Source organism: Rhagoletis zephyria, unplaced genomic scaffold, assembly GCF_001687245.7.
Source record: "Rhagoletis zephyria isolate East Lansing unplaced genomic scaffold, Rhagoletis_zephyria_1.1 Rzeph_scaffold_00347, whole genome shotgun sequence".
In the NCBI taxonomy this organism is placed as follows: Eukaryota; Metazoa; Arthropoda; class Insecta; order Diptera; family Tephritidae; genus Rhagoletis; species Rhagoletis zephyria.
The window spans coordinates 134,525-158,934 of record NW_016157431.1 but is presented as its reverse complement, the minus strand read 5'-3'; the positions used below and the strand labels follow the sequence as shown (position 1 = coordinate 158,934).

Sequence of the window (24,410 nt, the reverse complement as noted above, 5' to 3'; positions counted from 1 at the left end):
AATCATAGTCCTTCCTATGTTTGCCGTGACCGTCATCAAAAGAAGGGGGTATCATCCGAGGCATGTGTTTTTTTTCATTGGGCAGGTTTATAACCTGGCGGGACCCAAACCCAGCGCACGCCTGGTATATGGCGAATTAAAATACAGCGGCTCAACTGGCTTGACCATGTCGTTCGAATAGACACCGACGCTCCACCTCTGAAAGTATTCTGGCTTTACTTGGCATTTCCAATTGGCGTCAGTTGGCCAAAATCGAAGAAGAAGAAGAAGAGAATAGATCTATAACCTTATCAGTCACACAGTAGGGGTATTCTCCAAATCTTGCAAAGCCATTGCATGTAGCACGGATAGCATGAATTGCATAACTGGCAAACACACAACAACAAAATACATGGGAAACAACATTTCCTATCGCTGCAAAATATGCAACGTCGAAACCCATGTATATATTTTGCAAAATAGCATAGCAAGTTAAATGCGACCCTGTGGTAGCTGTTTTGTTGTTGGAATTGCTACATATTTCTCTCATTCCTCTAATATCGCTCACTTAATTTTTTTTTTGCTGTCTCTTGTTATTGTATTTGATACATAATTTTGCTGCTTGCAACCCATGCATGCGAACACTTTGCAATGGGATGCTCTCGTACTCTTCGAATTTTGGAATAGTATTTTTGCATTTCGTGCAATCCTTACATCGTGCAAGACTTCGACAATACCCCTAGTGTTATAATTCCGACAAAATCCTTGACGGTGGTACCGGGAGGGGAACGGTACATGACGGTAGGAAGTTTAGTTTGGGTTAAAGTCTCACACTGACGGGGTTAGGCTTTCGATGCTTCCTCCTCGTAAAATAAACATGCTCAGTAAAAAGTTTACAATTTGAATCGACGTATAGCTTTATATCAACTTTTGTGAACTTGTGTTTATTTGTTTTTTGTACAACAAATGGTTACAAGAATTTTAAGCTAAAAGAAAAAATTTTTTAGTAAGTAAGTTATTGGTTTTGATTTTTTTTTGTATGGAAACGGCTTTCAAAATATATATTAGTATAGATAAATGGGGCAATTCAAGTCAAATGTCCCAGCGCCCTGAGCGGTGCAAAACAAGCTACTTTTCGACTAGCTAGGAAGCAGACAGAAAATGGGAAAAATAATTCGGAAACTATGATTTCTATAGATCTTTGTACGGGCTATACGATGGTACTATGCGTTTTCCAAAATTTTCCCATTTTCATGGCAAAAATTCTGAACGAAAATTTATTTGCAATTTTTCTAAATTATGGTAATTTTTAATGTTGTTTTTAGTTATCTCAATCGAAATTTCAAGTCTTTTTACATATAAATCACTAATAAAAAGGACTTTTTTTACCTTTCCGAATTATAAAGCCTTTTAGAGCGCAGGAAGCCATAATAATATTGTTATAACTTTGCAATTAATTGATGTTTAATTCTGAAACTTTCGCAAAAAACTTCCCTAGATAGTCATCTACAACACTGTTTTAAAACAAAAAATTTATTTCAAACTTTATAACACAACTTTTGCATTTGAAAACAAAAACCCTCTTAATTCTCATAAAAAAGTTATAAATCTGTAGAATTATTTGTACTGAGCATTAAGAAGTGGTGTTAAACATAAATTCTTTGGAATATTTAGTTTGTAGTTTATTGTATGAAAATTTCAAATTGATCGATACACAACGACTGAGATATAGCGAGTTTAAATGACAATTTTATTAAAATTATCATCAAGAATCAGTTCAGCCCAATAATAAAATTTCAAACAACGCCACGCTGCAGCTTTTGAACGTTCGTTCACAGGAAAATAAATAGCAAACACTATAGCAAAGACAAATTTAAATTTGAACAAATCGTCGCCTGGCTTGATTCAAAGCGAACATTTGAAAGCACACTTACGAGTTGTGCCTGTAGCTGAGTGCGCAAAGATGCTTGGCTACAATTAGTTGCGGCCGAAAGTGTCTAACTTCAAATCTCGCTATGCCAGAACATATAATTTAAGATACTTATTTTCGTTTTTTTAATTATGAAAAAGTATCTGTGAAGTGCACAACGAAAAAAACCTAGTACTTTTACAGGCAACAAGTTACGAAGCGGGAGTCAATTGTCACCTCCTAAGACAACTCCATGTTAAATGCGACAGTAGAAAGCATGGGTGGTAGATTTGCGAGGTACCGGTATTCGACTCCCGAAAACTGGTGAACTCACTAGTTCTGTACTAGTACTTTCCAAGGCAGGGGATATACATCCCTGCAGCGAAACCCCCAACTAGTCAGGAAAAATACTAGTTTACAACAAGAATTTCCTGACTGAAACCTACTAGTTCGAAAATTACCAGACTTGTACCAAGTACAAAACGATTTATTCATGCCCTGTTTTATTTGAGTTCGACAGTTTATTACAATAAGTACGTATTCAATTATACCGGACCTGTTAAATAATGATTAATATTCATAATGAATATTAATTAAAGCATGTTTTTTTGGATAACCGTTTAATGATTAAATATCGATTTTATTGATTAATAATTAATTACTTAAAAAAAATGTTAATTAATTAATTAATTTTAATTACATCGTTATTTTGTTGTTTTTGATAATTTGCAATTATTTTTGATTTGCTTTAATTACACGATTATAATTATTTGATTAATTTCTATTATTAATCATCAGGGCAAACTATAGACAAAAAATAAGAATATTTAATGACTGCTTGAATTATTTATTTATTGTATTCTTATCCAGACCTCAAATTTTAAACATTAAAAAATTATTACTTTTATAAAATTTTAAAAAGAAATGGCTGAAATGTGCAAAATGAATGAATTTAATTTATTTTCAACAAAAAATTTCACACTAATTATTGGCAAATCTAAGGCTGCTAAATAAAAATGAGTAACATATTAAAGTGTACTTAATCAAAAGTGTTTTATTGTATATTCATGAATTCATTTTATTTTTTGACTCCCAAAGTATATTTCTGGTATATTTCTGACCGAAATCTGACAATTGCCATGTCCTAGGACATCCCCATGTTAAAAATACCAGTTGATTGCATGGAAAGAAGATAGTTGGATGACTAGTTGGGCATGCGGTTCATACTAGTTGTGAGGTAGTTTACAACTAGTACATTTGACTACAGGGATGTACTATGTATGTATGTATGTGTGGTCGCCGCTCTGCATGCTGGGGATGTGTACCCTGCAGTAAAATTTAGAGACAGTCTGACAGCGTTAGTTCCGAACTACATATCTCAGAACTATCTCTGAACTAGTGCAAAAGGAATGCGGAGCGAAACAGTTGAAACTTGCGGTGTAAATTTGCAAATACTCACTACTGGGCGACAATTGCCACCGCCAATGACATCGCCGTGTAAAACTGGACAGTTGAAAGCATTGCTTGGTATTGAGCTAGAACTGGTACTGTCGGCAAAAGGTCTAGTTCTACGATAGTTCTAGGCTAGTCAGATTTTCTGCAGGGTATGTACCCTTACTTATACATACTCAGATTTGAACAGTCAAACATCCCAGCCAGCAGAGAAACGTACTTTTTGCCGAAAGTGCAGTTTTCGTGCATTTTTCTTATCCGGAACGTTCAGAAAACGATTTCCATATTTGTTCATTTTTCGTATCCGAAAAATGTCATCATCTTATTTCAAAACAATAATTTTAAAATATTTGTTCAAACTGAGCATTTGAAAACATGTATACGTATTCGCCAGTAGCTGAGTGTGCAGAGAAGTGTCCTACTATTTGTTAGCTTTCAGGAGGTCCCAGGTTCGAATTTCGTCAGAAACAACACATTAAAATTATTTATTCAAATTGAAATGATTTCTGAATCTTAAAATTGTTTTTTGTTTGGTTTCCTGTAACTATGAAAAAGTTTCTGTGAAGTTCATAATGAAATCGTTTTAGACGAAAAATTGAATTAGACAAATTTCAGGAAAAGAGCCGAAAGCGCATCCGTTTTACAACCATTTTCGATAGTTTTCCGCACACGTTTCGGATGAATACTTTAGTGGGAGAATTGATCTGAAAAACGTTCGAAAACGGAATCGGAAAACGGATGAAACATCAGGTTTTTATACGAAATTGTTTCCATTTTCGGATACGATTCGGGATATTTTGCTGGCTGGGATGATTCAATAATGCAAGGTTAGATAATTATTGACATCCACGGTTTGACACTCCCTTACAAAAGGTTGCATTTACGAAGGACAGAGAAAGGGGAAGAATGCAATCCCTTGTTGCGAAAATGGTAGTAGAAAAGTACGCAAAGTAGGCAATTAGTAGTGAAATTCCTTTTGTAAATTCTAATGTATTTGCAGAAAATTTGGCATTTTAAACGAAATATTAATATATCTACGTGAATTACGTAATTCATGTGCTATTTAGCTGTATAAAAACTGCAAAAGGACTCAAAATTGAAATAAGAGAACTATGAGATTTATGTTAACATCCAATTTAAAAACAATTTATGTTTTCATCGGTTAAATGTGCTTCATATTCATATAAAAATAAACANGAAATAAAACGACTATGAGATTTATGTAAACATCCAATTTAAAAATATGTTATGTTTTCATCAGCTAAATGTGCTTCATATTCATATAAAAATAAACGTATTGCACAAAAGCATATACTTCTATTTCGCAGCAAAGCTACACTTTTTCAAGTAAATTTGCAAAGAAGCAACACGGTGCCACTGTTAAGGGAGCGGTGCGAGAGAGAGACAACTGTCAGTTTATCGAACCTTTATTGAATCATGGAGTCAAATAAATTTTTTTATGAAAATATTATTTTTAAATACGAACATTTTTAAACGATAACCAAATATAAAGTATGCATTTTTATTATGCATTATTTCCCTTAGTGTACGTACATTAGAAAGACTTAAAGAAATTCCAAGTTAACGCTAGTAACACGCGGTAGCATTAAGTAAAATCAATTTTCTCGAAAAAATTACGTGATGGAATTTTGGCATTATTTTTTCGTAGCCTACTACATACCTAATACCTACCACCAATCGCAACCAAAAATAAACGAAGCATCAATTTTGTTTCTGATGCGCTGATTACTATAGCGATGCGTTTCAATAAATTTTCGGATAAGCACTCTGTTACATGAACGCCCATACTATCTTTTCTTTTACATATGCGACAGAGTTGCATTAGCTTCAGTTTACAAAGATTATTCAATTAAATCGTTGGGGAAATTTATCAGAAATGTGTCAACGAGTGTCCATACAAATATTGACAGTTAATTTACAAAGTTTACACAATTATACGTTTATACGGTTTATAATGCTTTTATAAGGATTGATGAATACCCTTAATTTTTTTAATAAGTACTTAAAGTTTTGTAATAAGCACTTATGTATTTACTTCTCTATTTCCCAAAGAGTTTGTTTAATTTATTTGGTGTTCAATGAAAATTATTTATAATTTCTTTGCAGCTCCAAAATTCCAGTGATGCCGTCGTGATGTTGAGCAATGTAAACATGCAGTCCACGGGTCGTTTTCGTTGCGAAGTTTCCGGTGAAGCGCCATCTTTCCAGACTGTCACCGAACATGGTGATATGGTTGTGGTCTGTAAGTGCAAAGCAAATTGAAAGTTTTATGAATACATTGAACTAAGTGCATAAAAAAATTAGCCGCAATCAAAACATTATAAAATACAAGTGTACCTTTGCAATCCGAAGATTTTCGCGATTGGTAATTTGCACTGGTGGCAATAATAGAAACTCCCTTTATTGACCTGGTTTGGCTGTAATTATTTTATTTATTTAATATTTAATATTTTGTATAAATGAGTAGCTCATTATGCATATAAGAGCAAAGACAGACGGCAACGTTGATCCGGATTAACGGCGCAATTGATCTGATAAAAATTGTGCCTTGACAGATGGCAGTAATGCGGATTTACGAGCCGCGAGGTCGTAGGTTCGAGTCCCATGGCCAGTAGAATATTCATTTAATATCTTTTTATTCATTCAATTATAGCTTCTATATTTTTTTGACGTTGTTTTTGACTTTTTAGTCAAAATAAACTCTAAAAATTCGAATTAATTAAAATTAATATAAAAAATGTGAAATATAATAAAACAGACGAAAAGGAAATAAGGTAAAATTAAATATATAAATCAAATAAAATTAAACAAAATAAAAGAAATAATAAAAACCAAATTTTTTGGCAACCTCCTCCTTCCTCCAACCGAGGATCGAACCTGGGACCTTCAGGCTTGTAATACGAAGTAGAGCTGTTAAACTATCGATAATCATCATCCCATTCGATGTTTCGTATAGTTTGCATATAAACTATCGATAGTATCGGATAATTTTAAAATACATTTACGAAGCTATTTATATAAAATTTTTAGTGAAGAAGAACCTAATTGTTATACATATAGCGATTTTCAGTATCTTTGTCCTTTTTCTTCGAGTTTTAAAATATTTTAAACCGATAATATAAAAACCCAAAATTCCCGAATCGTAGAAAAGCAAATCGCTTGTAAAAAAAGATATTCAAACTGGTTTTTTTAAATTTAATTACACCCGATTTACATGATCCAAGTACTTTAAAGCTATTCTGGTTCATTCTCTTTTGTGTTTTCTATTTGCCTTTGCTCGCTTAAATTTTGTTAAATTCCAGTTTTTGCTTCTTTAGTTGAGAAACAACGAAAATGTCAAAAGCAAAGGAAGAACCTTGAAACCACTTGACGGTACAGACGTATATGTACTCTTCCCTTTTCTTCCCAAGCAAGCAGAATTGAATTCAATACTTGAACCGTGTAAAACCCGGTAATAAGTAAAAAATAGTGATGTGTAAGCAAATCAATGTTGCCAAATTCACATTTTCAAAAATAAAAAACTGCATACTAAGTAGTACATATTTGGCGAAATGGCAACGTTACGAACAAAGTTGTATTAACGACCTATCGCAACTCCGGATTGCAAATATAAAATTTTTTAAAAATGCCGCGCGATAGAGGAAAAGAAAAGTTTTTACAATTATATTTCGAAGCAGCCGTTATCAGCTGTGCCAAATTTTGCGACAAACGCGACATTTACAACAACTTTACGAAGTTTCATGAATCCCACTAATATAATCAATTTATGTATTTTCTTAAACAAAGAAAATGTAAAACTAGCATGGACCTTTTGTCGGTAATGCAGTCACCGTGTTAATTCAAATAAGTTATTATTCAATTTAAATTGAATTCCTATCTGAATTAGTATGGTGACTGCATTACCGATATCCATGCTAGTTTTGCATATTCTCTGTATTCTACGCTCTCTGAGTTTTGGTCAGTGTTGTCATCGAAAATTCCCTTGATCCGATTTAAGTTTGGGAATTAACTCTAGGACTTAATCCGGATCAACTGCAGTTAATTCCCGAGATAATTCCAAATTAACGAGTTTATCCGGATCTACGCTGGCGTCTGCCTATGCTTTAACACCGTGCGACAGTAAATTTTACCCACAAAAAAATCAGTATGTATATTTGCGAAACCAAGGGTCAAATATAGTAAAATTGCGTTTTTAGTTGTTCTCTCTGACGTCAGGATCTTTTTAAAAAAAAATAGTCACTCAAGAAATTAATTAGAAAATTCAGTGAAACGTATATACATACACTTTTATTTCAACATAGATTGATTAAAAGAAAAATAATGATAAAAATAAAATATCTCACACAAACAGGGTTGAAATTTTGAAATTCCTGCCCGTATCTTGTTTGTAAGTGAAATATTAGTGACACTGTGCTACTATGATAGCACGGCCGAGTAATCGTAGTCAACTTATGTACAGTAGTCGAAAAAATAATAACCGCACCTAATTTTGACAAGTTTTAAAATATTATTGCTGTTGTTATTTAATTTTGGTTAGTTTTTTATAGTTCATTCTTTAACAACATCCGTATAAAAACAAGTTTAAAGGCAGTGGGAATTCGCCGGAATTTGGTGCAAATCGTATCCCAACTGTGTGTATACCCAAATATTTTTCTTTACACCAATCACCAAAAATAATTTGTTGAAATTTTTTCAATAAAATATTGCTGTATTGTACCAAGCTTTTGATTACAAAAAAAGTCAAATTTTTTTAAATTTGTATCAATAGCCCGGTATAAAAATGCACAAATGTGTACAAATGTATCAATCGAGTAACACTGCCTTAAAAATTTATGCAATTAAGAAAAGATTAAGCGAATTTTCGTAAAAATTTCGAGGTTTTAATTAGTTTGTAGCCGATTGAATTCTAGTGGAATAAAGTACAAGTTTCAAATGGCTAAAAAGTACGGTTGATTTTTTAGAATTTTTAAAAAAGTTCGAAATTTGTACGAAGGTCAGCTGAATTTTTTTAATATTGCACAAAGTTGGTAACTTGGATTTACACGGGTTTTGTTAAAGAAAAAAATAACTAAAATAATATGTTAAAACTTGCCAAAAAGTTATTCGGCTAAAATATTTTGACCACTGTATTTATTTTTTTTTATATATATTTTATTGGACATGCACATTGTACATAACAAGATTTAAAAATAAAGTTTTTTTGCCTTTTCCAAAGCTTATTTTGCCTTTTTCAAGTTTAAAATTCAAAAAAACTAATACTTTTTATCGGAGACGCTACATTTCGGGAGTGGTCAGAACACCTACAACCTAAAATTTATTAAAAGGGCATTTTCATTACCAGTTCGTCCTTGTGAACCCAAAAAATTTTAATCTTTAAATTCTACAGAATTTTTTCTTTCATGTTGGACCCATATTTATGAATTACTGAATTTTTATCTTTGAAATTATAAAGTCCCTTTAAAAGAGTAAAGTCCTTTTAAAAAGTACCGGTGGTTTGTTATAACATTTTTATAAGGTGCGTTCGACAAGTCAAAAATTTGTAATAGTTTATCCAAATCTTTACTGGATGGCGTTCGATAACGACAAAAAATTATCCAACACACAAAAATTGAGAGAGCAAGCGTTCATTTTGATGCAAGAGGAGCGTTCATTTTGTACTGGCAAAATTTTACTCGGCAAAAATTATCCAACACGAAAACATATGATCACAAAACATATGGTTGTAATTTTTGTAAACAAACAAAATTGCATTTTCCGAGTTTTAGTATTTATATGCTTTTTGGCTGCCTGCTATGTGACTTTATGATAGCACCAACTAGTTTTTACTTCTAGAAATGTTCCTGGCGAACATTGAACGTTCACTTTCCTTTTTTCGCTATGGAGGCAACATCAATTTCAGTTTGGTTACAAATAAAACTTAAACAAAGTCAGCTGGTGTGTCTTCTTCTTCCGGTTTTTGCAAGTAATGGCTAATTTTCTGTTCGTTTACTTTTTTGCTTTTCCATCTCATGGGGAGAGAATTTTCGCTTACTCTCTTGATTTTGATTGTTGGCTGGTGTTGGCTAATTTTGTTATCGAACGCAACTATAATCGGACGTCTTTAGTTAAGGTTTAAGCTTTATACATTCCAAATAATTTTTTTCGTTATTCGGAGTTTCTCTGGTGTTTTTTGTTGTTGCTTTGTTACATGATTTTCTGTTTCTATCCTAAATTATTTCAGTTGGTTTTACTTCCCTTGAAAAATTTCAAGTTTCACCCACCGTTACATCAGGCTTGTGTGAGGCACTGCCGTTGTCGTTCGTGCGATGGTGGTTGTTTTTCGTTGTCGCTCCTACTGTAGCACAGTGTTGCCACTTGAGCTTATTTTTAGGTACCAAATCAGTTTTCAAACTACCAAATTTTTGTTCATCATTAAAACGAAATTTCTTGAATTTACGGGGTTTTTAGCTACACATATTTACAGTATAATATTGTTTACGGTGTTGGTTAACCATTCATACCAATATTTAAGGTTAAAAAAAACAAATTCAGGCTTTTAAATAAAAGAATTAACGTATTGCGTAGAACACTTTTGTAAAAAATGCAAATACCTTTGAGAACAATTCAGTTCATATCAAAAAATTTTTATGTTTGAAAAAACAAAATCTGACATTTTATGTATTTCAATAAAAAATTAAAAATTTTTTTTCGATTTGCATACACTCACGCTTTGCAAATTGCCTATCAATATTATTTCTTTCAAGACGATAGGCAAATTTTCGCTAAATTTCAACAGCAGATCGATCATATTTTGGGAAGCCAGTTTTTGTTTGCAGAAAATTGTGTGCTTACTAAAATTTAGAAAAAACAAAGAAAACTTATACGTGTGAGCAAAGTGAAAGCAATGTTTTCAACGTGTAAACGCAAAGTAAATGAATAAATTTTAATGCTCAATTTGATTGACTTTTAAAAGCATATTTGCCTACCAAAAGCTTCGTCAAACCAACCAAACTACCAAAGGATAATGAAGCTACCAATTTTGGTCCAATTGGACCAACGCTGCTGTGGCAGCCGGTGTTGTTGTTACAGCCACGATGGCGGTCGTCCCGGAGCGGCTGCTGATGTGCGGTGGCAGCCGTTGCTCTTTCTTTGAATCGTAAATCTAGCTGGACGAAAGCAGTTAACCAAATACGCTTTGATGAATTTTTACACTAATTCTTATCTAGGGGGTTTTCGGGTCGCTGATTTTTACCAAAAATTCAAAATGGCGGATCCATTAATAATAATAATTATAGATTGTCGCTTACACATATGTTAGTGTTTGGCCGAGCTACTCCTCCGGATTGTGGCGTGCGCCTTGATGTTGTCACACAAAGCGGAGGGGCCTACAGATTTACGCCGACTCCGAACGGCGATTGTATTTTTATGAGAAGCTGTTTTTCATGGCAGAAATGCACTCGGAGTTTTGCCATTGCCTGCCGAGGGACGACCGCTGTTAAGAAAAACCTTTTTTTCTATATTTTTTGCGATGTTGCTTTGACCAGGGTTTGAACCCAGGCGTTGCGGAGTTTATCACAGCGGCCGAAAAAAAAATCGTTAGATATCTATGAACTTGGGTACCTGGGCGTTTTCTGAGTCTCTTATTACGAATCTAAAGTCATTTATGAAAACGGTAAGATGGCGGATCCAATAGACGGATACAAAAATAATAGATTTTTATGAATCTGGATACAAATCCAAGGTCATTTACCAAAAATCCAAAATGACGGCTCCAATGCGGGTGACGAAAAATTTTAGAAATCTCAACCCTTATGGCGTGAAATTTTTTTGTTCACATATTATTCTTATTACGAGCTATTTAAAGGTTGATAATGATTATATGTAATATATTTTGCATTATATTAAGATTATTATTTTGTATTAAACTCGTAATTATAATGACGAAATACATTTTTAAATAATTTCTGTGGAGTTTTGACAAAACAACCTAACCCGAGATCGGACAATTTTCCACTTTTTCAACCATATGTATAAGTTTTAAAAGCGCCTCTTTCTGTCTTATCAGCGTGTTTCTAGATAGTGTAGATCGGAAGATATAGAAGCCCCCAAATCAACCTATCTCGCAATTTTTACAAGCTGCTTTTGACAAAAGAACCCATATCGAAATATGCTGCAGGGCACAAAGGAAAATATCATAACATAATTTTGACAAAAGAACCTATTTGAATATGGGTTTCCAATAATTTTCTAAAATTATTTTGACAAAACAACCTATTTGCACTCACGTTCTTTTATCAAATGGATAAACGAAAAGAATACAATCCCTTCTAAAGTTAAGTTGTTTTAATAGCCATTTCATCATTAGCATTCACTGTGACAAAACAACCTATATTAACATGAGTGCTTTAGTGTAGTGGGAATTAACGAAATAAGAGGAACCTATATCAAATCAAGTGCTTTTGTCGTGTGCATGTGTAACAAATTAAGACGTTTTAAATGAAAATAAGTTGTTTCCTAATATGGAAAAACATAAACAATGCACAGAGGAAGACAAAAAACAAAGGTTCCATAGTTTTGGAGGAGCATTGACTCTCTCGCAAGTGAATACATTGACTACAAGAATTATAGATATACAAGATTACGACAATTATCAGCTGTTTTGAAGGTACCTACGTCACGGCTCCAAAGAGTTTGTCAATTTGTATGGAATTTTCAATGATTTTAGAATTTTTATACTTTCACTGCAAAAATACACCTTTGTTCAACTGCCGATACTTAACGAATCCAAGTAAGCCATTTGTGAAAACTCACACTATCAATGACAGATATGTCAGTTACGACAAAATGAATAGTACTCTCTTTCTGTTTTTCATTCAAGTTGTGTTTAAATTAAATTAAATAAAATGTCCCACACAAGTGCCCAAGATATTGATGAAGAGATTGATATTGATGAAGATCCTTTCCATGAATCTGATTTTGATGACTCCGATTTTGTCCCGGAGACGGATTCCGATCTTAACACCACTACGCAGGAAATGGCTCCAGATATTGAGTCCAATGTAAGTAATTGGGATTTCACCGAAATTGATGAAACCCAACTATTCGAACTTCCAACCACATCAGCAGTTAAAAATAAGAACAGGCGTAACAAAAACTTAGGAAAAGAATATGTGACCAATAAAAAGAAAATCGTCCCTGCTAAAAAAATTAAAGCACTTTCAAAATGCAGTAGGTTGTGTAATACTCACCTAAATTTTGAGGAGCAAAAGATGATTTTTAAACTGTACTGGAACTTGGGTGATTACAACAAACGACGGCAATATCTGTCAGGCTTAATTGATGTTGAATTTAAGAAAACGCATACAATTAATAACGTTGGAAATCGACAATATAACTATTTGTATAATTGTGAAATTAACGGTCAAAGGAGAAGAGTATGTAAGCAATGTTTTATGAAAATATATGCCGAAACTGCTCAAAGTATTAAAACTGTTACTAAGTGTAAAGTTAAAGAAAGCTCCGTTGAAATTGTTCAGTGCGATAAAAGAGGAAAAAATTTTCCAGAACTCAAACTGTCGACGGAAAAGTACCAGGAAGTTTTAGATCACATTAATAGTTTTCCAAAATATGTGAGCCATTACAGCCGTCGTCATACAAAACAACTATATCTTCAGTGTAATTTAAGCATGGCAGAATTATACAGATTATACACAAACAAATTTTCTCAACCTGTTTCGTTGTCAACATATCGAGAAATATTTCAGAAGCTGGACATTAAGTTTAAAAAGCCGCATATTGATGTATGCAACAAGTGTGAGACTTTAAGAATAGATATTAAAAATGCATTAACTGAGGATGAAATAGCAATGCTTAAATTAAAACAACAAAATCATCACGACGAGGCAGACATGGCATATGAATCTAAAAAACATGATAAAGAACTGTCTTCGAAGGACAAATCTATCAAAATGTATACTTTTGATCTGCAGCAATGTTTGCCAACACCACACTTAAATGCGGCAATGTTCTTCTACAAACGACCATTGTGGACATTTAATTTTACGATGCATGACGGAGCAACAAACAGAGCGAATTGTTATATATGGAATGAGACCATTGCAAAGCGTGGAGCAAACGAGATTAGTTCCTGTATCTTCAAATGTATTATGGAATTACCAATACATGTGAAGCATGTTAGTTTGTCCAGGGCGAAACCGAAATTCTTATATTTGCGCCATGTTTGAAAAGGTTTTAGAGGATCATCAAACTATAGAATTAATTGATCACAAGTTTCTGGTTGTTGGACACACGCATATGGAATGTGACACGGTTCATTCCCAAATAGAAAAAAAGAAGAAAAAATTTGTGAATTCCATACATCACCCACATGACTGGGCTACTTTAATAGTAACTACAAATCACAAATACAATGCAATCGAGATGGTTCAAGATCAATACTTTGACTTCGGTAGCCTATTAAAGAACAAATACACGTGGAGAAATACTAATACATTAGGTGCGTGTAACACTACTTATGTTTATATATGTTTAGTCTAATTTTTATTTTTTGTTTTGTAAAGGTGACAAATTTGAATGGAAGCTAATACGTTGGATGCGATATGAGAAATCTAAGTCTGGAATTTTACAGTACAAGCTATCTTTACAGCCGGACGAGGACTTCAAGGAACTAGACATAACACAGCGGCGACGGAAAATAACAAATTTCGAATTAAAGAAATGTTATTCTGCTCCTTTGCCAATATCTTGTAATAAAAAACCTGATTTACAGTCCGTTCTGCCATTTATAAATGCAGAGTTTCATAATTTTTACAATAACTTGCACGTTGAAGGTGAAGAACAATTGGAAGATGATTGGGATATTGACGAATATGATTAGCTGTAGAGTGAATTATTCTTTATTTCTTCTGAATTATAAAAATTAAAGCAATTTAATATAAATGTGAACTACAATATGAACTATTTCTTATTTGTATTTTTAATTCAATTTATTCCAACTTTTCTTTTTCATACCTAAAAATACATGTAATTGGTCTAATAGAAAGCATAACTTTTTATAATATTCGTTTAAAATAAACTGAACTATATTTAAGAAAGTAACATATGTCACTGAATTTTTCTTATTTCGTTTTAATAAAAGCACTAGTCCCGACAAAAGTTGCGAATTATTTGTTGCTTTTCAGTACGAAAAAAGACTTTATCTAGAGAAGGGTTGAATTTTCGATCAAAAATAATTTTGACAAAACAACACATCTCGGTTTTTGGACATTTTCTCGGCAACAGTTATATCTGGAAGAAAGATGCAAATTGGAAAATAAAGGTATTTAAATTCTCCACCATAAAAATAGGTTACATTTGATTAGATATGTTCTGGGACGATTCTGTGGCCATATAAAAGTGTTTTTTGGTCCTCGTGTAAAATTCAGTTTTTCGACATTGGTTGTTTTGTCAAAATTCCACAGATTTAATAGAAGAGATGATTCTCTAGTAAATACAGTGATGATTATAACTATGCGACAACCGTATATTGACAAGTTTTGACAATTTATTTTATTAATATTTCATTTTAATAATCTTTTTATAAAAATATAGTTTGTTCTTTAACAAAAAACGCATAAATCCAAGTTTACAACTTTGCGCAATATTAAAAAAAGAAAAAAACTTTCGTAATAATACCGATGTTTTTAATTAAATTTCTTAGAATGATTTTGAGTATGCAGTTTTGTAGCGCATTCAATTTTAGCACAACTAAGTGCAAGTTGGCGGCCGATGTGGGTGTAGTGGTTAGCAGTGCGCGCTACCACTCCGAAGGGCCTGGGTTCAAGCCCGGTTCAACCTAACATCAAAAAAATAAAAAATAAACCAAAAAGGTTTTTTCTATAGCGCTTTCCCCTCGGCAGGCAATGGCAAACCTCCGAGTGCATTTCTGCCATGAAAAACCGCTTCTCATAAAAATACAATTGCCGTTCGGAGTAAACTGTAGGTCCCTCCCCTTTGTGTGAATACATCAAGGCGGGCGCCACAAATCAAAGAATAAGCTCGGCCAAACCCTAATGTAAGTGAAAGCGCCAAGCTATTATTATTATTACTTATTTAGGCTTTCCGTTGATATTTTTTTGTTGAAGGTGTCGCCCATTTTCTTCATATAAAAAATCATCGAACCAAATGTAGCCGTTGTGGTGTGGTCTATTGTGTTATGTTGTTGTGCTGTGGTGTTTGTGTGGGACTGCTCAGGTGGACTGGGGTTAGCCGTGGAGGCTGCTCTGTTAGAGCAACAGGGGGCCACAAAAGACGTGGTCCACTGCCGATGTGTCCGTAGTCCCGAGCAGACTCTAAACGGGGTTAGATCGCCGAAACAACAGCCCTTGGTCGGGTAAAACCCGAGTCATTCCGGTACGTAGAGCCGGCTGTCTTGTTGTCATTGTCCATGCTTCTGCGCCATATACCAACACGGGCATGATGAGTGATTTATATAGTGTGGTTCGCGTACGTCGAGAGAGGACTTTGCTCTTGAATTGCCAACTTAGTCGAAAGTAGCACTTATTGGCAAGAGTGATTCTACGTTGGATTTCCATGCTAACATTATTACCGATGTTAATTACTACCGAATGCGCTGACCGTTTGTTTGATGACCGGACTTCGTGTTGTCCTTGTTGACCACCAGACCCATTTGCTATGCTTCCTTATCCAACTTGCAAAGGACAGAACAGACTTCGCGGTTCTTGTTACCGATAATGTCGACGTCAACGCGAGCGAGATAAGGGTGGTGGCCTAGCGTTTATCACGCACCACACAGTGCAGTGTCATCTTTTCGAAGCAGACACCGGTCACATGGATACCATCCTAGAATGTCAGAGTATTGCTATCCGGTCAGGCGATGTCAAGATCGAAATATTTAACGTATATATACCCCTGCCACCTGGCGGGATATCACCCTGAAATAGGTGCGCTCCTCAGAGGTGAAAACCGTATGGTAGTTGGTGACTTCAATGAGCATCACGATCTTTGGCATTCAAGCCTTTCAAACGATCGTAGGGGAACACAATTGGCTGAGCAGATAAACGATTCGACATTCTGCACAATGAACGGCGACGCACCTACCAGGATTATGAGCAGCTGCTGCAGCTCGCCAGACCTAACAATTGTCAGCGCGGATCTGATACACAGCGTATCATGGCGACCTATGCAGACAAAAGCATCAGACCATCTGCCCATAGTCACCTCGATTGATAAAACCGCCGACTTTGCTCCGCGGATCACCGGACCTATGCCAACTTTACCAAAGCTGACTGAAAAGGCTTCGCGTATGTTACTGAAAGCACCTTCACTGCTCTACCCGCACCAACCGACGTTTACGTAGGTGAGCGTAAATTTCGCAGGGTTGTCACTGCTGCTGCAGCCCGCCTTGTTCAAGCAGGATGTATTCCGGACCAGCGTCCAAATTTTCATTCAGAAGCGGCTGCCCTAGCCAATGAGCGTGACAACCTCGTATCAGGGATCTCAACTCGGAGATTCGGCAACTTGTGAGCGTACATAAGCGGAAAAAGACTTATAACTTCGCCTCTGGTGTGAGTAAACTTTTGGTCAACTGTGAGGTCATTGTCCAACCGACGAAGCGTGACGACAGACTTAAAATAAATTTTAGCGACCACGTTTAGTCGGACCCGGAGCGATGCGCGAGCTATTTTATCCGGCAGTTCATACTGCATCTTCCGGTGGATAAAGCCAAACGTCGAGTGACCAGAAGGCTGCACAAACTGCCAAAACCTAGCGCGCCACTTGTTTTCACCAGCGGTGAGGTAAGGGTAGCCATCGGGAAGGCGAAAGCCTCCAAAGCCATTGGACCCGCTGGAATTTGCATGTTGATGCTGAAAAATTTGGGTCCTGCGGGAGTGGACTATTTAACCAAGGTNACCGAATGCGCTGACCGTTTGTTTGATGACCGGACTTCGTGTTGTCCTTGTTGGCCACCAGACCCATTTGCTATGCTTCCTTATCCAACTTGCAAAGGACAGAACAGACTTCGCGGTTCTTGTTACCGATAATGTCGACGTCAACGCGAGCGAGATAAGGGTGGTGGCCTAGCGTTTATCACGCACCACACAGTGCAGTGTCATCTTTTCGAAGCAGACACCGGTCACATGGATACCATCCTAGAATGTCAGAGTATTGCTATCCGGTCAGGCGATGTCAAGATCGAAATATTTAACGTATATATACCCCTGCCACCTGGCGGGATATCACCCTGAAATAGGTGCGCTCCTCAGAGGTGAAAACCGTATGGTAGTTGGTGACTTCAATGAGCATCACGATCTTTGGCATTCAAGCCTTTCAAACGATCGTAGGGGAACACAATTGGCTGAGCAGATAAACGATTCGACATTCTGCACAATGAACGGCGACGCACCTACCAGGATTATGAGCAGCTGCTGCAGCTCGCCAGACCTAACAATTGTCAGCGCGGATCTGATACACAGCGTATCATGGCGACCTATGCAGACAAAAGCATCAGACCATCTGCCCATAGTCACCTCGATTGATAAAACCGCCGACTTTGCTCCGCGGATCACCGGACCTATGCCAACTTTACCAAAGCTGACTGAAAAGGCTTCGCGTATGTTACTGAAAGCACCTTCACTGCTCTACCCGCACCAACCGACGTTTACGTAGGTGAGCGTAAATTTCGCAGGGTTGTCACTGCTGCTGCAGCCCGCCTTGTTCAAGCAGGATGTATTCCGGACCAGCGTCCAAATTTTCATTCAGAAGCGGCTGCCCTAGCCAATGAGCGTGACAACCTCGTATCAGGGATCTCAACTCGGAGATTCGGCAACTTGTGAGCGTACATAAGCGGAAAAAGACTTATAACTTCGCCTCTGGTGTGAGTAAACTTTTGGTCAACTGTGAGGTCATTGTCCAACCGACGAAGCGTGACGACAGACTTAAAATAAATTTTAGCGACCACGTTTAGTCGGACCCGGAGCGATGCGCGAGCTATTTTATCCGGCAGTTCATACTGCATCTTCCGGTGGATAAAGCCAAACGTCGAGTGACCAGAAGGCTGCACAAACTGCCAAAACCTAGCGCGCCACTTGTTTTCACCAGCGGTGAGGTAAGGGTAGCCATCGGGAAGGCGAAAGCCTCCAAAGCCATTGGACCCGCTGGAATTTGCATGTTGATGCTGAAAAATTTGGGTCCTGCGGGAGTGGACTATTTAACCAAGGTCCTTAAACTGTCAGTGGCCACTATCATCATTTCAGACATCTGGAAAATGTTTTGGAGTGGACTATTTAACCAAGGTCCTTAAACTGTCAGTGGCCACTATCATCATTTCAGACATCTGGAAAATTGGGAGAGTGGTCCCACTGCTTAAACCGGAGAAACCGTCAAACAAAGGAGAGTCCTGTCGCCCGATAACTCTCCTTTCCCCGGTAGGAAAGACACTAGAGATCCTTCTACTTCCGCACTATACAAATTACGTGACCCCAGCGGGGCATCAGCATGGGTTCCATAAAGTGCACTGCACAACAAGAGCACTTAACGCCATAAATACTCGTGGCCTTTGGACGTTTTTCCTATCCTGTTGACGTTTGGACGTTTTTTGTGTAAAAAATTAAGTTTTTTAACTTCCCAGTAATTTTTCTTTGTTAGTAAATCTTGCAGGAGGAACTGATTTTGAATTATTTTCTTAATAAATCTTTACAATCTTTGTGTTTTGCTGCAGCTGCTTCAAAAGATTTTTTTTTGGATTCTTGGACTAAGGATCCCGTGTTCAAAGGCTGGTTGTGTAAACACTTGAGGTTACGAGGCTTGCTGTAATGTTTGCAATTGCACATTAAAAGCCGATCTATTGCAACACGCACGCTCGCAAAAGCATCAAAATAGCTGTGCAGCATAAAACGTCAGAAAAAATTAAGCGACTTTTTTAAGACTACATTGAAAATGTAATGAACGCAAAAAAGACTGAAATATTGCTATGCTCCTTCCTAGCATTTTAATAAATCATTTTTACTTACATATATTTAACTTTAAAAATCTTAACCACCTCCAAGCGGCCTCGAACCTGCGATTTCAGAACCAGAACACACACACACAGCCGGCATTTGTAAGAAAAGCAATTAATTGCGTTTTATTTTTGGCTTTGGCAATTCAAAGGCAGATGTCGCTGATCGCCTAAGTTCTTCGAAATTTTCGAATTGGTAGGCACATACTAGTTAATGAACTAGTATTTTTTCTAACTGGTTTGGCTTTTCACTGCAGTTTATATTTAAATTGAAATAATTATTCCTACTTACATTGATCTAACTTTAAAAATTTTAACTACCTCCAAGCGGCCTCGAACCTGCGATCTCAGAACCAGAACTAGTAGTCTTCACGTGACGCCACAGCCGAGATTTGTAAGAGAAGTAATTAATTGCGTTTTATTTTAGGCTTTGGCAATTCAAAGACAGATGTCGCTGAACGCTTAAGTTCTTCGAAAATGTCGAACTGGTAGGCACATACTAGTTTATGAACTAGTATTTTTTCTAACTGGTTTGGGTTTTCACTGCAGGGTTGTCTTTTATGTAATGACGAAGAAATTCAGCTGCGAGCATGTAGCCTGTTATACGAGTGCACAGATAGATGGTGCACGCCAAGGAGAGTGCGCGTCTTTTATAGCTTTCGCAGTTGTTTAAAATTTGATCACAAGCGTAATTTTGAACTACCCATTCTGAAATTTTCACAGGCTTTACTTAAGTATTTGAAGAACAGTTAAAAAAAAAANCGAATTATTTGTTACTTTTCAGTACGAAAAAAGACTTTATCTAGAGAAGGGTTGAATTTTCGATCAAAAATAATTTTGACAAAACAACACATCTCGGTTTTTGGACATTTTCTCGGCAACAGTTATATCTGGAAGAAAGATGCAAATTGGAAAATAAAGGTATTTAAATTCTCCACCATAAAAATAGGTTACATTTGATTAGATATGTTCTGGGACGATTCTGTGGCCATATAAAAGTGTTTTTTGGTCCTCGTGTAAAATTCAGTTTTTCGACATTGGTTGTTTTGTCAAAATTCCACAGATTTAATAGAAGAGATGATTCTCTAGTAAATACAGTGATGATTATAACTATGCGACAACCGTATATTGACAAGTTTTGACAATTTATTTTATTAATATTTCATTTTAATAATCTTTTTATAAAAATATAGTTTGTTCTTTAACAAAAAACGCATAAATCCAAGTTTACAACTTTGCGCAATATTAAAAAAAGAAAAAAACTTTCGTAATAATACCGATGTTTTTAATTAAATTTCTTAGAATGATTTTGAGTATGCAGTTTTGTAGCGCATTCAATTTTAGCACAACTAAGTGCAAGTTGGCGGCCGATGTGGGTGTAGTGGTTAGCAGTGCGCGCTACCACTCCGAAGGGCCTGGGTTCAAGCCCGGTTCAACCTAACATCAAAAAAATAAAAAATAAACCAAAAAGGTTTTTTCTATAGCGCTTTCCCCTCGGCAGGCAATGGCAAACCTCCGAGTGCATTTCTGCCATGAAAAACCGCTTCTCATAAAAATACAATTGCCGTTCGGAGTAAACTGTAGGTCCCTCCCCTTTGTGTGAATACATCAAGGCGGGCGCCACAAATCAAAGAATAAGCTCGGCCAAACCCTAATGTAAGTGAAAGCGCCAAGCTATTATTATTATTACTTATTTAGGCTTTCCGTTGATATTTTTTTGTTGAAGGTGTCGCCCATTTTCTTCATATAAAAAATCATCGAACCAAATGTAGCCGTTGTGGTGTGGTCTATTGTGTTATGTTGTTGTGCTGTGGTGTTTGTGTGGGACTGCTCAGGTGGACTGGGGTTAGCCGTGGAGGCTGCTCTGTTAGAGCAACAGGGGGCCACAAAAGACGTGGTCCACTGCCGATGTGTCCGTAGTCCCGAGCAGACTCTAAACGGGGTTAGATCGCCGAAACAACAGCCCTTGGTCGGGTAAAACCCGAGTCATTCCGGTACGTAGAGCCGGCTGTCTTGTTGTCATTGTCCATGCTTCTGCGCCATATACCAACACGGGCATGATGAGTGATTTATATAGTGTGGTTCGCGTACGTCGAGAGAGGACTTTGCTCTTGAATTGCCAACTTAGTCGAAAGTAGCACTTATTGGCAAGAGTGATTCTACGTTGGATTTCCATGCTAACATTATTACCGATGTTAATTACTACCGAATGCGCTGACCGTTTGTTTGATGACCGGACTTCGTGTTGTCCTTGTTGACCACCAGACCCATTTGCTATGCTTCCTTATCCAACTTGCAAAGGACAGAACAGACTTCGCGGTTCTTGTTACCGATAATGTCGACGTCAACGCGAGCGAGATAAGGGTGGTGGCCTAGCGTTTATCACGCACCACACAGTGCAGTGTCATCTTTTCGAAGCAGACACCGGTCACATGGATACCATCCTAGAATGTCAGAGTATTGCTATCCGGTCAGGCGATGTCAAGATCGAAATATTTAACGTATATATACCCCTGCCACCTGGCGGGATATCACCCTGAAATAGGTGCGCTCCTCAGAGGTGAAAACCGTATGGTAGTTGGTGACTTCAATGAGCATCACGATCTTTGGCATTCAAGCCTTTCAAACGATCGTAGGGGAACACAATTGGCTGAGCAGATAAACGATTCGACATTCTGCACAATGAACGGCGACGCACCTACCAGGATTATGAGCAGCTGCTGCAGCTCGCCAGACCTAACAATTGTCAGCGCGGATCTGATACACAGCGTATCATGGCGACCTATGCAGACAAAAGCATCAGACCATCTGCCCATAGTCACCTCGATTGATAAAACCGCCGACTTTGCTCCGCGGATCACCGGACCTATGCCAACTTTACCAAAGCTGACTGAAAAGGCTTCGCGTATGTTACTGAAAGCACCTTCACTGCTCTACCCGCACCAACCGACGTTTACGTAGGTGAGCGTAAATTTCGCAGGGTTGTCACTGCTGCTGCAGCCCGCCTTGTTCAAGCAGGATGTATTCCGGACCAGCGTCCAAATTTTCATTCAGAAGCGGCTGCCCTAGCCAATGAGCGTGACAACCTCGTATCAGGGATCTCAACTCGGAGATTCGGCAACTTGTGAGCGTACATAAGCGGAAAAAGACTTATAACTTCGCCTCTGGTGTGAGTAAACTTTTGGTCAACTGTGAGGTCATTGTCCAACCGACGAAGCGTGACGACAGACTTAAAATAAATTTTAGCGACCACGTTTAGTCGGACCCGGAGCGATGCGCGAGCTATTTTATCCGGCAGTTCATACTGCATCTTCCGGTGGATAAAGCCAAACGTCGAGTGACCAGAAGGCTGCACAAACTGCCAAAACCTAGCGCGCCACTTGTTTTCACCAGCGGTGAGGTAAGGGTAGCCATCGGGAAGGCGAAAGCCTCCAAAGCCATTGGACCCGCTGGAATTTGCATGTTGATGCTGAAAAATTTGGGTCCTGCGGGAGTGGACTATTTAACCAAGGTCCTTAAACTGTCAGTGGCCACTATCATCATTTCAGACATCTGGAAAATGTTTTGGAGTGGACTATTTAACCAAGGTCCTTAAACTGTCAGTGGCCACTATCATCATTTCAGACATCTGGAAAATTGGGAGAGTGGTCCCACTGCTTAAACCGGAGAAACCGTCAAACAAAGGAGAGTCCTGTCGCCCGATAACTCTCCTTTCCCCGGTAGGAAAGACACTAGAGATCCTTCTACTTCCGCACTATACAAATTACGTGACCCCAGCGGGGCATCAGCATGGGTTCCATAAAGTGCACTGCACAACAAGAGCACTTAACGCCATAAATACTCGTGGCCTTTGGACGTTTTTCCTATCCTGTTGACGTTTGGACGTTTTTTGTGTAAAAAATTAAGTTTTTTAACTTCCCAGTAATTTTTCTTTGTTAGTAAATCTTGCAGGAGGAACTGATTTTGAATTATTTTCTTAATAAATCTTTACAATCTTTGTGTTTTGCTGCAGCTGCTTCAAAAGATTTTTTTTTGGATTCTTGGACTAAGGATCCCGTGTTCAAAGGCTGGTTGTGTAAACACTTGAGGTTACGAGGCTTGCTGTAATGTTTGCAATTGCACATTAAAAGCCGATCTATTGCAACACGCACGCTCGCAAAAGCATCAAAATAGCTGTGCAGCATAAAACGTCAGAAAAAATTAAGCGACTTTTTTAAGACTACATTGAAAATGTAATGAACGCAAAAAAGACTGAAATATTGCTATGCTCCTTCCTAGCATTTTAATAAATCATTTTTACTTACATATATTTAACTTTAAAAATCTTAACCACCTCCAAGCGGCCTCGAACCTGCGATTTCAGAACCAGAACACACACACACAGCCGGCATTTGTAAGAAAAGCAATTAATTGCGTTTTATTTTTGGCTTTGGCAATTCAAAGGCAGATGTCGCTGATCGCCTAAGTTCTTCGAAATTTTCGAATTGGTAGGCACATACTAGTTAATGAACTAGTATTTTTTCTAACTGGTTTGGCTTTTCACTGCAGTTTATATTTAAATTGAAATAATTATTCCTACTTACATTGATCTAACTTTAAAAATTTTAACTACCTCCAAGCGGCCTCGAACCTGCGATCTCAGAACCAGAACTAGTAGTCTTCACGTGACGCCACAGCCGAGATTTGTAAGAGAAGTAATTAATTGCGTTTTATTTTAGGCTTTGGCAATTCAAAGACAGATGTCGCTGAACGCTTAAGTTCTTCGAAAATGTCGAACTGGTAGGCACATACTAGTTTATGAACTAGTATTTTTTCTAACTGGTTTGGGTTTTCACTGCAGGGTTGTCTTTTATGTAATGACGAAGAAATTCAGCTGCGAGCATGTAGCCTGTTATACGAGTGCACAGATAGATGGTGCACGCCAAGGAGAGTGCGCGTCTTTTATAGCTTTCGCAGTTGTTTAAAATTTGATCACAAGCGTAATTTTGAACTACCCATTCTGAAATTTTCACAGGCTTTACTTAAGTATTTGAAGAACAGTTAAAAAAAAAA

At 37.1% G+C, this 24,410-nt stretch overlaps 1 protein-coding gene across 1 annotated transcript in view; it reads left to right on the top strand.

Annotated features, from left to right (window-relative positions):
* Positions 1-24,410, top strand: part of LOC108359144 (uncharacterized) — a 252,193-nt gene that overhangs the window by 142,492 nt on the left and 85,291 nt on the right. Inside the window, exon 3 of the mRNA XM_017610843.1 lies at positions 5,468-5,603. Within this exon, the coding sequence (XP_017466332.1) occupies positions 5,468-5,603 (136 nt within the window). The remainder of the gene's footprint in view (positions 1-5,467; positions 5,604-24,410) is intronic.